Source organism: Poecile atricapillus, chromosome 1 (genome assembly GCF_030490865.1).
Source record: "Poecile atricapillus isolate bPoeAtr1 chromosome 1, bPoeAtr1.hap1, whole genome shotgun sequence".
Taxonomy (NCBI): Eukaryota; Metazoa; Chordata; class Aves; order Passeriformes; family Paridae; genus Poecile; species Poecile atricapillus.
Window position 1 is genome coordinate 95,513,889 of NC_081249.1, and position 12,918 is coordinate 95,526,806.

General features: G+C 39.0%; 1 protein-coding gene across 5 annotated transcripts in view; it reads right to left on the bottom strand.

The window, feature by feature from the left end:
• Window positions 1-12,918, bottom strand: part of CMSS1 (cms1 ribosomal small subunit homolog) — a 221,469-nt gene that overhangs the window by 16,436 nt on the left and 192,115 nt on the right. For 4 of the 5 annotated variants that reach the window (XM_058838256.1, XM_058838282.1, XM_058838274.1 and 1 more), the window contains exon 2: window positions 3,780-3,880. The exons of the other annotated variant lie outside the window; for it this stretch is intronic. In XM_058838256.1, coding sequence (XP_058694239.1) covers window positions 3,780-3,880 — 101 coding nt within the window. The remainder of the gene's footprint in view (window positions 1-3,779; window positions 3,881-12,918) is intronic. 5 annotated transcript variants of the gene reach the window in all.

The window sequence follows — 12,918 nt, forward strand, 5'->3', positions numbered from 1 at the left end:
ACATTTATCTACATAGACACCCTTTGAAACTTAATAAGTGACTTGATGAAGAGCAATGGGAAAACAGGCTGAGCTGCAGGAAAAAGCACCACACTACTATGATGCATTTGGCTGGAAAACTCTGCTCTTGTGAGAAATGTGGAGAAGACTCATCACATGGAGCACTAAAAAGCTCAGGAACAGCAAATCCAGCACTCCTCCCTGGGGAAAGCCTGAAAGAAACGTATCAGCAGGAAAGAGAGCCTAGCTGAAAGCCAGAGAAGCTGTTCCTTTGTTCCCTTGGGAAGGCAGCTTCAGTCAGGCCAAGAGGGCCAAAGGAAAGCTTTGAAGTTCAGAGCATCTGGACCTTTCTGAGCCCTCCTTGCACTTTAACAGGAGGACACTTCATGGCAACTGGTGCTAAATGACCCAACCCAGCACTCTCCTGCTTTTCCAAGCCTGCTCTCACAGAAGCAGAATGAAGCATTTTTTGAGGTTTAATTGTTCATATTATGCCTACATTTTTCTTTTCCTCCCCAGTCCCCTTGCTAAATTAGCTATTAGAACAGGTAACCACTGTGCTCTACACAAATAAATGACCTCTTGCTTTCTGTGCTGTGATGCAGCCACAGCCAGTGCCCTTGCAAAGGCAGCAATAATGTATATTATGGCCCTGAAATTGGTTGAGGATTGAAATGAAACATAGGAATTACCAGAGAAGATTTGCCTGAGGAGCAAAGCACTCTACAGGTACAGCTGGAATCTAACACAGCCTGCATCAAAACCCACGAGAAGTTGTGATAGGGATTATATCTTGCCTCAACAACAGAGATATATCCCTGTGATTTTCTCAGGTAAAACCAGATATTATCTTCACTAGAAATGAAGGGAAGTGGAAACTCAAATTAACAAAATTGTTCCAGAGTTAATATAAGTTTTTTTGATTTATTTTTGGTTCATTGCTATTTTAAAAATCTCTGTCCTGACTCTGATTCCAGTGTTTTTAAAACACCACCATACATTTCTTCATCTCTATCCCAACCATTAGCATTCCCAGACATTGAGACTGAAACAGAGCTACCCCTCTGCTCTACTCTTACACATCCCAGCTGTCCATAGATACTTAAAGACCATTTGCCAGGTGTTTTAATAATAAATTTTATGTTCAACATCATATTTTATGCAGAGACCAAGCCTTTGGATTGCTTCAGTCAAGGGCTACCTACAAGGAATCAGAAAGTCAGAAAAGGGCCAAACTGAATCTCACCACATCTCAGTGGAGCTACCACTCTTCCAGCACACTGAAAAATGTCACTTGTTCACTTTGGGCCCATTTCTCCCTTCTTATACATCGTGAACTGCTTTACATAGCTCTGCAAACACTCCCAACTGGTGTATGAGAAAAGAATGAAATGTGCTACACAGCTGAAAAAATTTCTCTGAAAGAAAGAACTTCTCACTGCTAAGCCTTCATTCAAATGTTTGAAACTACCACCAAATGCCATGGCTTCTTTTTTGAAGGCAGTATGTAACCTTTTCTTTCAACAGCCACAGAATCACACAGCAGGCAACACAAGCACACAGCAGGCTTATAGTCAAAGCCTTGCCTCCTTAGAGAAGCACGTTAAAACTCAAAATTGCCGCCTTTACACTGCAAATACATATTTAAGCATAGTATATTATTAGCCCAGCAACAGTATTCATTATTCAGACATTAAAAATAATGACATAAAAAGAGAAATTTCATGGTGGTGGATGGCTGTAAACTTACATGTCCTTGATGATCCACAGTCTAAAATATTTCAGTATCTGATCTATGCTGAACTTCTGACCCTTATCCAGGCATTAGTTGCCTACCTACTCATGCAATAGTTCTTTGCATGCCATCCTTAAGAAAAGGTCATTTGCATGCTTTTCTTATGCAAGACACAAAGCAGACAACCAGTGGTTTTTGACACGGCTCCCCTGTGCTCTGTTTTTATGCTATTTTTACATGGAAATTCTTAAAATGCAGAAAACAGGAAATTTGTGCCGAGACCAGTGATTTATGAACTAAAAATGTCATAAATTCCTTGTTTGTTAATCATACACAGAACATAAAATATTTCCTGTATTATATTTCTAACATGCTTTTTTTCTTTACATGTTGCCAAAGTTACGGGAAATTCAAATGTAGAGTGAAAACAGTCTTGCATGTGTGTGAAAGTTTACATTCCAGGTCAGCCACACACTGACTTTTGGAGTTTGTGACAAAATAAACACATCACTGCGTCACTCAGATTGGAGACAGATCATTCACTGCACTGTAAGCCTGAGGACAGCCTGCAGACTAGGAACATGGATGCTCATAACTCTGTTTGGCTGTCTCGTGACAGGCTCTAAGGTGCCAAGTCCATTGCAGAACAGCTTCCAGCCTCTGAATAAAGCAGGCATGAGTAAAATGGGTTTTGTTATTTGCACCAGAACTACAAAACCACCAGCTTTCCATAAATAACTCTGATTTTGTATGTCTAAAAGATGAGCAATAACCCATCCGTGACTTTGAGCTCCCATAAAGCATTTCCCTCTTGCAGTTTCACACCTAAACATCAAATTACCTGATTCCATCATGCAGGCTGATATTCTCTATATGACAGAAAGACTAGAGGCATGTGTTCTGCTACAGCTGAGCAGTCCCAGGCTACCTTGGCAAGTAACTTGTGTAGGCTATCCTTTCCAATGTTCTCATAAAAAGGGTCAAGCAACCCTTCCAAACAAAGTGTCTTAACCTACTTCTAAATGCCTAAGTGAAAACAGTGATAAAAAGTGGCTCCATAAGAATTCTCACTCCTCAGCATCTGACCCCCTGCTAGAGCATGTACAAAGGCAATACAGCTTTCTCCTGTATTGCTTGGTTCTCTTTCCTAATCAAAACATTGACCTCATTCAGATATTTGGATCACTTCACCTTTGGTCTCTTTGGAAAGACATCCAAAAGCATAGTAATTGCTACCATGTTGTTTACACTTCTCTGTTACAAAAAAAGAACATCCCTGCAAATGGCTTTCACTTGGGCAATTGCCTAGGCATTACAGAGTGAATTTAATGTTGACTTAAGGGTCAAAATTAATATCCATAACCTCAAGGAGAGATAGCTTCTAATGTAATTTTAGCTCTCTGACAGCCACTCAGTCGATTCTCCTGGGTGGTATGAGGAAGGCAGAACAAATTTACCTTCAAGCAACAAACTCCTTAAAATCAGCCAACCTCTAGATGACTTTTTCCCTCAAACTGGGGTGATGCTGCCTGTTCCTTGGCATACTCCATGTCATGCTGAATAATACAGGTCCTCTTGGCATTAAATGAAGGTTTTAGCAGTGCAAGGGTAAGAAAACATCAAATCATGTAAACCTCAATTCTTTTTTGCTTGGACCTTGAACTGGGGACATGCTTAGGTAAAAAATCTGTACAAGTAGATATAGCTTTCCAGACTTTGTGTGTGCAGGGAAAGGTAAAAAATTGCATGAAAGGATGCTCAGTAGCCCCATCCAAGCTTGTACCACTGGACAATCACTTTGTAGGACAGGTCTGGCAATCTCAACTCACACAAAACCAGTGGGAAATTATTGCTGAAATGTGCTAGCATGTGATCACTTCCAAATAAGGCAACATAACCAAAAACATTTTAAAAAATAAAAAATAAATTGATACATGAGCAGATCAGAGAGAGTGAAGAAAACTGTCCCTTTACTGAAAAAAAGGAGATTACGTTTCCCTATGTGTAATCATCGTTGTGCTAAACAATTGCTTGATTTACAAACCTGCTTTCTTTTCTTTTTCACAGCAGGTTTGGAATCTGAATCTTGACTTGGTGCTGTCCTGTTCTCACTTGCTTTTTCAACAGCTTCATCATCTGAAGGATCTAATCAGAAAAAAGAAAAGCTCTTGTTACTGTTTTTCAAATCCATCTATCCATCTCTGCATTAAAAAACAGGGATAAAATCTCTAGCTGAAAGCTTGTCACAATAATACAATCTCATGATTGGCAATAAACACAGCTCTAACAAATACATTCTTCTTGCTAAGTTTGCTGATGTTTCTTTCAAAATAAAGTTACTTCCTCCTACTAAAACAAGTCTTGCAGATGAAGGAAAAAAAATCCAAGCCAGCACATACAAAAAATGCATTAAATCCCCATTCCAAGCTCCCAAATGCTTTACTGACAAACATTAAAGAGGAAAAATTACAAGACAGACATAATGTCCTATTGTACAAGAAATATTCACATTTTCCCTATAAGTATATTTCAATTGTGTTTCTTACTTCAGCAATAATTAAACAAAGGCACCACTCCCAAAGTTTAAGCAGAATGTCCACAAGACTAAAACACACTTATGTTTTAAAAGACAACTATTTAAATTCAGGTGTCTCTACCCATTCTCTTCTTCATCTCTTATCTACAGAGAGACTTTGGGGGAAAAATAAATGTGCAGTTACAGCTCCCTCCAACAGTGTTATAACAGTACTTTAGATGTATTCAAACACAGACACTTCTACTGGGGACTGAGTTACTTGCCTGATTATTGTCAGAAGCGTTATCATCCATCAAACTGAATTAATTCAACTTCTGTAATTTGAATATTTCTGCCCAACAGGTATTCAGTCATTATTGCAATCTCCTACATTCCAAAGTTGTGAAATCACAGCTTCAAGTTTAAGTTATTTATTTTGAAAAGAGAGGAATAGAAGGCTTTCTTAAGCATCACCCCAAGTACAGATGATATAGCTGTATCTATGCAACCACTAGTTGTGAGCAGAGTAAACTGATGGCCAGAGAACATGAAAGAGAGAAAATAAGTTATAGCTGGTATTTACAAATTCCATGCTGAAATAGCTATCTACTGAAAAAACCTAAGTGAAAGGGTATGTGAAAAATGTGCAAAAGAATTGAAGTGAAAGGTAGGTAAGGGGGTGAAAGGGGGGAGAGAAGAATCTCTATAAATTTACAAATGCAGCATTATATATTATGAGGAAATAAGGCAATGGCTTTAAAAATCCTAATGTGACAGAATGGGTAACAAAATGGGTACGTATTTATTCCTGAAAAGATACCATTCCATAATCTTCACTCCTTTTTCCCACCTTGAAAAGCCTGTGTAACAGTCAGCACCCTAAAGTTGGGTTCTGAAAGCTGTTAGGAGTTCAAGAAAGTTTAAGAAGTTGAAAGATAGTAAAGAAAATCAGTGAATGTTTTTGCAGGTTGGATGCCATTTGTCATGAAATCTTACTTGATATAGACTAGATTATTGGCAAACCACAAGAACTTTAGAAAGAGAGCAGCAATTGAAAAGAGAATTTGTTTTCTGTTCAGTACAACTAAGAGACTCCCAAGTGAAGAGGGTAGATAAATATGTTAATGAACTTAATTAAGAACAAAATAAATGCCATGGAAGAAATGACAGCACCTGTTTACACCTCAACATAGGATGAAGACATTCTGAAATCTTAAAATAGGAATTCACCAAGAAAAGCCCTTGCTTTCCAGCTCTAGAGCAAATGCAGGAATGTGTGAAGCAAGTGAACATTACAGCTCAGCTGACCTCTCTGTTTCATTCTCCTTGCAGGCACAGCCTCAAATCAGAGCTGAAAGGACTGTGGTCACACGAGTGCCAGAGCCCACAGAGAAATGATGTGCCCAGTCCTGCACAGCCCAACACATGGCAGCAGGTGAACAGGGCACAGAGAAAGCTCAAAGCTTGTGGGACAAAGCTTTTCCTTACATTACAGAGCAAATACCTTTCTCTTGAGGTTGTCCAAGTGCTCCTGTACTATATATCTGTCCCTGCACAGCAGCAGATCTTTCCTGCCTATTCCTCTCTGAAGTCACTGAGCACTTATGTCCTCCAGCCACTTTGGAATCTCAGATACAACACTTCATTAGAAGAAGCTGAAAAATCACATCATTCAGCATGCTCTAAAAATTTAAAAGCTGTCTTGGTAATTCAGTGTTACCACTGGCCATTACCATGGGCTTGTTTCCCTGTGGATCACCCTTCCTCTGGCAAATTTATTTTGCTGTATTTTGGTATCTCTGAGTCCAGAGATTCTGAAAGAGTGACCAGCTTTAACACACATCAGCTCCACACCCCTGGGGTCTTGGACACACTGCATTGAAGCAGGCTGTGGAGAGATGATATAAATGAAGTACATCAAAGAAATCAGAATTGCCTCCTCATCCCTCTTGCTCACTGTGCTTGAGCCCCAAACATGCACTCCAAAATGAATCTGTGCATGTTTCACTGCACTGAACTGCTGTGTGAGCTCTTTCCAATATTTCACATTGAAAATAAATGAGAATTGCATCAAAGAGATTCAGGGGAAGCTGCCTGTGATCTGCAAGCATTCCTTCTGAAATCCCACTTGGCATGCTCTGAAAGGCAAACAGGAGACGTGTAAGTCTTAAATAACCTCTTCTCTTTCTCACAACTGAAAGACACACTGCTAGCAATAGCAATCTAAAACTGGACAAATGGTTTCCATGATCTAAAATAGCCTGACAATGTGCCACCTGTTCACTGCTCATTTGAGTTTTGGACAGCATTTCATGGTGCAATGTCCTCTGCTCTCAGCAAGAACTGAGAGAAGAGGGCACAGACTCAGACTCAACAAATGTCAGTTCAAATCTGAGCATCTTTCTGCAGTACCTGAGTATCTTTATTTCATACAACTGGAGAACTTTCTATCTGTTCCAGAAACAATCATCCATGTCCCAGTCAGGACAGCAGCTTGTCTCAAGCTGTAATTGTTTGTGACACCATGTCAGCTCTTCTGATGACAGGAGCATTTTGTTGCAGGCATCGAAGTACCACAGGCCAGACTCTGCCAACCATGCTCACATTAAACTGTCTACCTTTCTCTGCAAAGAGTTACCTTGATGTCAGCGGGGTTATTCACAACATAAATCATAACTTGATGCAAATAAATGCAGAAGCTCAGAGATCACAAGCATGTCTGTAACAGACCAGCATTGTTTATTCTGCTTTGAGATGCTGAGCTTCCCAGGAGACCTCTCCCTGCCAGAACAGGAGAATTCACAAATCCTTCCTTAATAATAAGCTGGTGAAAATGCAGAACCTAATTGATTAATACAAAGTTGACTTTCATCTGCCTTGAGGTGCAGAGGAGCGGGCAGGCAGGTGCTGACAGGACACACTGCCTGCAGGGTGATGCTTTTGAGCACAGCAATTCTCTGCCTCTGCTTCCCTGAGACTTACAGCACTAACACAACCACAAGGTCATCCAAGGCATCAGAACAGTCGCAAAATGCTCTCAATATAGAAAAATAAATGGGAATTCCACAACTCTCCACATGTTTTGCTTTGGTATTACATCAGCAGCATGGCACATACTAGCAAGCTTCCCAGTCATTAAGTATTTATATTCAAACTCATTTTGAACCATGCAAAAATGGAAAAAGCCCTTTCTGCTCCACACATGCACACACACACGAAGACTTCTTCATTTATATCAATCACTGTTTAAAATCATCCAGTGCACTGGTTTCTAACTTCTTTTAAATTTAATATTAACATATGCATGTAGTCTAATTACATCAATATTAGTACTAATTATATACATTTAAACACACATATTAATACATACATATCTGCATGTTTATACACATTCACATAAAAGAGTACAGAGATATTTAGATAATTTAACAGGTTCCCTTTAATAATCACCTTTATTAACTAATATATTCAAAACTAATTAATATTTTTTCATTATTTACTACGGTATTTTTAAAGGCAAACAAGACCTTAATGATATAGGATGATATAGGATGTAATGTTTTGATGTAAATGCAATTTTGTTCATACAAAATAGCTCTATACATATATATACATACATATATATATTTGTATGTCTATATATTTGTATATCTATATATATACATATATATATACAAATTTGCATTTGGTAGACTGATTCACCATTACTGAGACTTCTGACCTTCACATGCCTTTTTCTACTCTGCAATTATTAACATAGGAGATACAGTGACAATGACATGAACAATTAATTCCTGTAAGAACCAAGGCTGACTGAAAAAGTGAAACTCTTCTAGGCAGGACACTTCCAAATGGCCCAAGATAAATAAAAAGTTACAACTGAAAATAATCTTAAAATTCTTTGGGAAATGCAGCTTGTGGTTCAAGCCAGCCTACAACTGAAATAAAGGCAGCTCACAGAACTTATGCCAGCCATGGGAAACTTGTTACAAGAAGAGAATATGAAGGAAACAAAAGGATCTTTTTGAGAGAGGAAGGAAGCAAGGTTCTTAGAACTCTTCATAATGTAGGAACAACCAACATGTAATTAAAAAGAAAACTTAGAACAGAAATATGTTGTTTTGCATACATACGCAAAGATAAGTGAGAGAATAACTTCTAGTGGGCTTTTTTTTTGTTTAGGTCTGGGTTTTCTTTCGTTCTGGAGATGAGTGAGATCAGGCATCTATTCGGTGTCCAAAAGGCTCCCAGTGACAGAGGTCAGTACAGGACAAGTTTAATTCTTACCACTAAATTAATCTCTGTGACAACATTTGGAGGGAACCTGTTCTACATGCCCAAAGGGAGAATCCCTCAACTTTCATTTGATGTATCTTCCTGCAGTCAGACACACTCTGGGTCAGAAATACCTGTTTTTCCCCTTATGCTTTCATCAGGGTTATGTATCAGTACTAAACTAGAATTACATGAGAACAAATTTTGTACAAAATTTATTATGCCTCCCCACCCCCTTAGTTGTTTCCAATTTTCATCCTTCTCTGGCTGTTCTAAAATTGTCTCATATCTGAAACCAGATTTTAAATAAAGCCTCTGTTTCCTAATTTTTAACAAAAAGTTCAGTACACTGTGGAAACAGGTTTTTTGTTTGTTATGCTCTTTTTCTAGTTTCAGATATGTTACAGGAAATTATGTGCTTGCCATTATTCTGTAGGTGGGCATAGTTCAGTTTGGGCGTGCTGTGATGGATTAATTTCAGGCTGCTTTGTAAGTGGTATTTTTATTTACTAGTTGATGAAATTGTATTGATCTGTGTTCATTAATCTGGGGCAAAATATTTTTCAGGGCTCCCACCACTAAATTCAGTAGATTGAAACATATTTAACACAATTAAAAGGCCAAGTGTGTTGGGCACATCTTGAGACTTTTCTTAATTGCCATTTTTCTTTGGGAGGAAGGGAGAAGAGGGGCAGAGATGAGGTTAGAGAAAAAAAACCTGAGACTTCCTTATTATTCTCAGTTTTGCTATTAAAAACTGGCCTCAATTTTGAATCAGATTAAGTAATCTCAAGGTCAATGCAATTCTTGGAACTTTTCTCACTACATCCCTCCTGCATGTCCCATCAGGTACACACAGTGCAAGGTCAGTTCAATTTCTGTAAAATGTAGCAGCTGTCAGCAAAACTGGTTCCCAAGTCCCTGTTCATCCTTGCTCAGCTGAGAGGGCTCCTGTTGCCAGCAGAGCTGTGCTGACCACAGTAGCTGGGCTAAAAGTGGCAATGAGAACATTTTTACACCACAGCCCTACAGTACCACTCCTCAAGGAGCAGAGAACACGGGGATCAGGCGGGTCCTGCCACGCTGCCCACCAGTACCCAAACAACAGGTGAGCTCTTCTAAATGCAACAGTGGGCTGGCTAACTCACAAGAGAGGATTAACACACTTCCCTGACAAAAGGGTAAGGGTCTGCATAGCAGTGGGAGAAGGAGGTACAGAATTCAGCATTTCACAGCAGTCCAAACCATCTCCTGGACAAATCCCAAATTACTCAGCTGTGTGTCACCAGCACAGCTAACCCCAAAAGGAGGATCTCTTTCATGTCTACCAGGTCAATCATCCCTAAATTCCCTCTCAGTAGGCTTTGACTTTTCCTGCTGAGAAGCCTAATAATAGCTCAGATACCCTGGAGCCCATGGTGCAAAGCCAACTGGCCAAGCAATATCTATGAAGCTCCTTTGGGGACTTTTAGACCACGGAATGGCTAAGAATGCAAATTTTATTATTAATATGGTTCTTCAGATGAGTTGCTGGCTATTTATCGTGGCAATATTTTAGAAATTTCTAGTAAATGAGATAAAAATGTTAGACACAAAAGCAATCTGTCCTTGGGAAGATCACCACATAACCATTGCATTAAAAATAGCTACAACAGTGTCAGCACCTTTTTATTTTCTCAGATTGCTCTGGCTAAATTAGAAAGGGTCCCCTGGCAACTCAAAAAAATAAGTAATTCTCTCCATCACAGGCATGCATCAAGTGCAATGAGTGGCACAACTGAGAAATCCAGATAACACATTACAGAAAAAAGTCCCCAAACAACAAAACCTCTCCTTATCTCCTTGAATAAGGATTAGTTAAATAATTTAAAACAGTAGAGTAAGACAAGATCTAGTCTTCGAAATCAGTACAAGAACATATACTCACAAGAAATGAGAAAATAATATTTAATTGTATCAAAAGATATAACATTACTGCTTAATGGAAAACTTAGGCAATTTTTGTAGTTTAGCTTCTGCAAAATGGGCACATGAATCAAATGAAGTGCCTTCATTCATAAGGCCTTAAAATATTTGGGTCTTTTGACCATTTAGAACTAAAGAGGGACACTGATGCACTGGTGCCTGTTACTGCCACTAGGAAGCACAAAGCTGCACAGAAAGCTCTGTTGCAGGTTATTACCAGTTAGTAACCATTCCTCTGACTTTATCAGCCTACTGCAACAGAGGACAGAGCTGCCTCTGTGCTCAGGCTGAGACAACCTCTAGAAGAATTACACATGGTACCAGTGCTCTGTCATCCCAAACCATCCACAGTCCCCATGGTCTGGGCAGTTTTGCCTTCCAATCACTACAAACTAAGGAATCCTTTCTCAAAACGGGCACATTCCAGCAGAACAGTGTGTTTTGATGTCTGGGAGGATGCCTCAAACTGCAGACTTTACCTCCCAAGGTATTTGAAAAAAGGTATTTCCAAGTGTGCTTGTGAGACACAGCTGAGGTGCAGACAATGTAGGAGTCAGCACAGACAGAGTCCTACCAAAGAATCAAATGAGTCTCCACTTTGTCCCCATAGGTAACATTCAGGTAGCATCAACTTCTTCAACTCCAGCCAGGCTAAGCCTGTGCCAAGCTGCTTTGTAGGAATTCCTGTAATAGTTCCAAGGACTGGCAAAAGCTTGTACTATAAAGTCAAAGACAACATTCTTCTAAAAATGCAAACCCTTTCCTGGGGCCATTCAAAAGGTATATATATCTAGCACAAACAACTATTTTTACCTGATAAATCCTATGACAGGATATTCAGTTTAGGTTCCTCTTCTTTAAACTGACAGAAAATTTAAATTAAAATCACTGTCCAGTCAAGCAAAAAAGAATAGGTCTTAATGGAATAATATCAAGTTAATTTTCACTACACTCTGACATAATAATCTTTTTATTTTTTTTAATCACAGACATAACTATCTGCAATGCAAAGGATTTCCCACAATACACTTCTAACAACTACATCTCCCTTTTTTAAACACTTTCTTTTAATATTTAGAACAGGTACTTCCAAACTAATTTTTGACATGACTTGCTGACTGGGAGTGAATTAAGAGACAAAATAAAGAGCATATCAGAGAATAAGACAGAAGAAATTCTCTGTTGTATACATGTGAGCACAGGAGAATTAATTTCATATGATCAAGGCTAGGCCCAAATTGTAGTATAGCTACAATCTCACCCTACTACATAATTTTTCATTGTTGTATTTTGCCTGTAAGACAGAAAGATGACAGAGAAGCCACAGAACATGACTGATCAGAGGTAAAAAGTAGGCCACTCCCCTTTTAGTAAGAGTAACTTTTTCACCTACTAGGTAAAGGTTGAATATGATATCCTACTTATGCCTCAGACAATGGAAAACAGCATCACCAAGGTAAGCAGAGAGAACTCAGTATTCATTTAGTCACTGGAGTTTTAAAACCCATGATAAGCAAAGGACAAACATGAAGATTTGACATGATAGGAACATGACAGGTCCTTTTACTGTTTGCCATCCAATTTAATTCTTCATTATGAGCTTGCCAAAATAGAGCAACCAGGGACTTCAGCACAGGGTACAAATCAGTTCCATTGTTTGTACCCTTCACCAATGGTATCATAAGTAAAGGCTGAGATAACATCCACAAATCACTTCACTCTGATCTTTTTCTTTTGTTCTCTGAAAAACTATCCTTCATGCTGAAACTTCCAATAATCTCCTTATAACTCCAAGTTTAATTCAAAAGCATATTTCTAGAGAGGTGGGGAAGTGGGAGCCTGTTTTGTTTAAGTAGCATGGGGTTTTGGCTACTTTCCAATCTACTAGATGAACATTACAAATGTTAACCTTGTAAAAAGAGCTTCTTTTTCTGATAGATGCCACGCATTGCACACCATACAGTCAGGTTAGAAACCATTCAAAAGGGTGCCAGCAATCCTGTGCAACAGTTTATACTCATAAGACAATGCCTTCCAACTCTGAAAAGCAGAGGAACAGGGCAAGCCAGGATACAGCTGACCACACTGGAAACTGTCTGAGCCATTATGGCTCACCATCTCACCCTGTAAATGCTCCATGGGATATTTAAACAACTACAAATGTCTAGGAATTTGGGGTTAATCAAAAGAAAAATCAGCTCACACATACTAGTTACAGAATGTTTAACTGTGTTGAGCGAGAATCCCATGAGCCTGGCTTGAAATACGTCCCAAACTCTACACAGGCATCTGGGAGAGGAAACTGCCTGGGCTCTGGAAAAGTCAGATCCAACTCATTCCAGAGGAAATGGTACCAAAGAAAGCTGGGCAGTTAAAACTGTCAACAAATAAGCAGAAAAACCATTCAGAATCATAAGGAAAACACAAG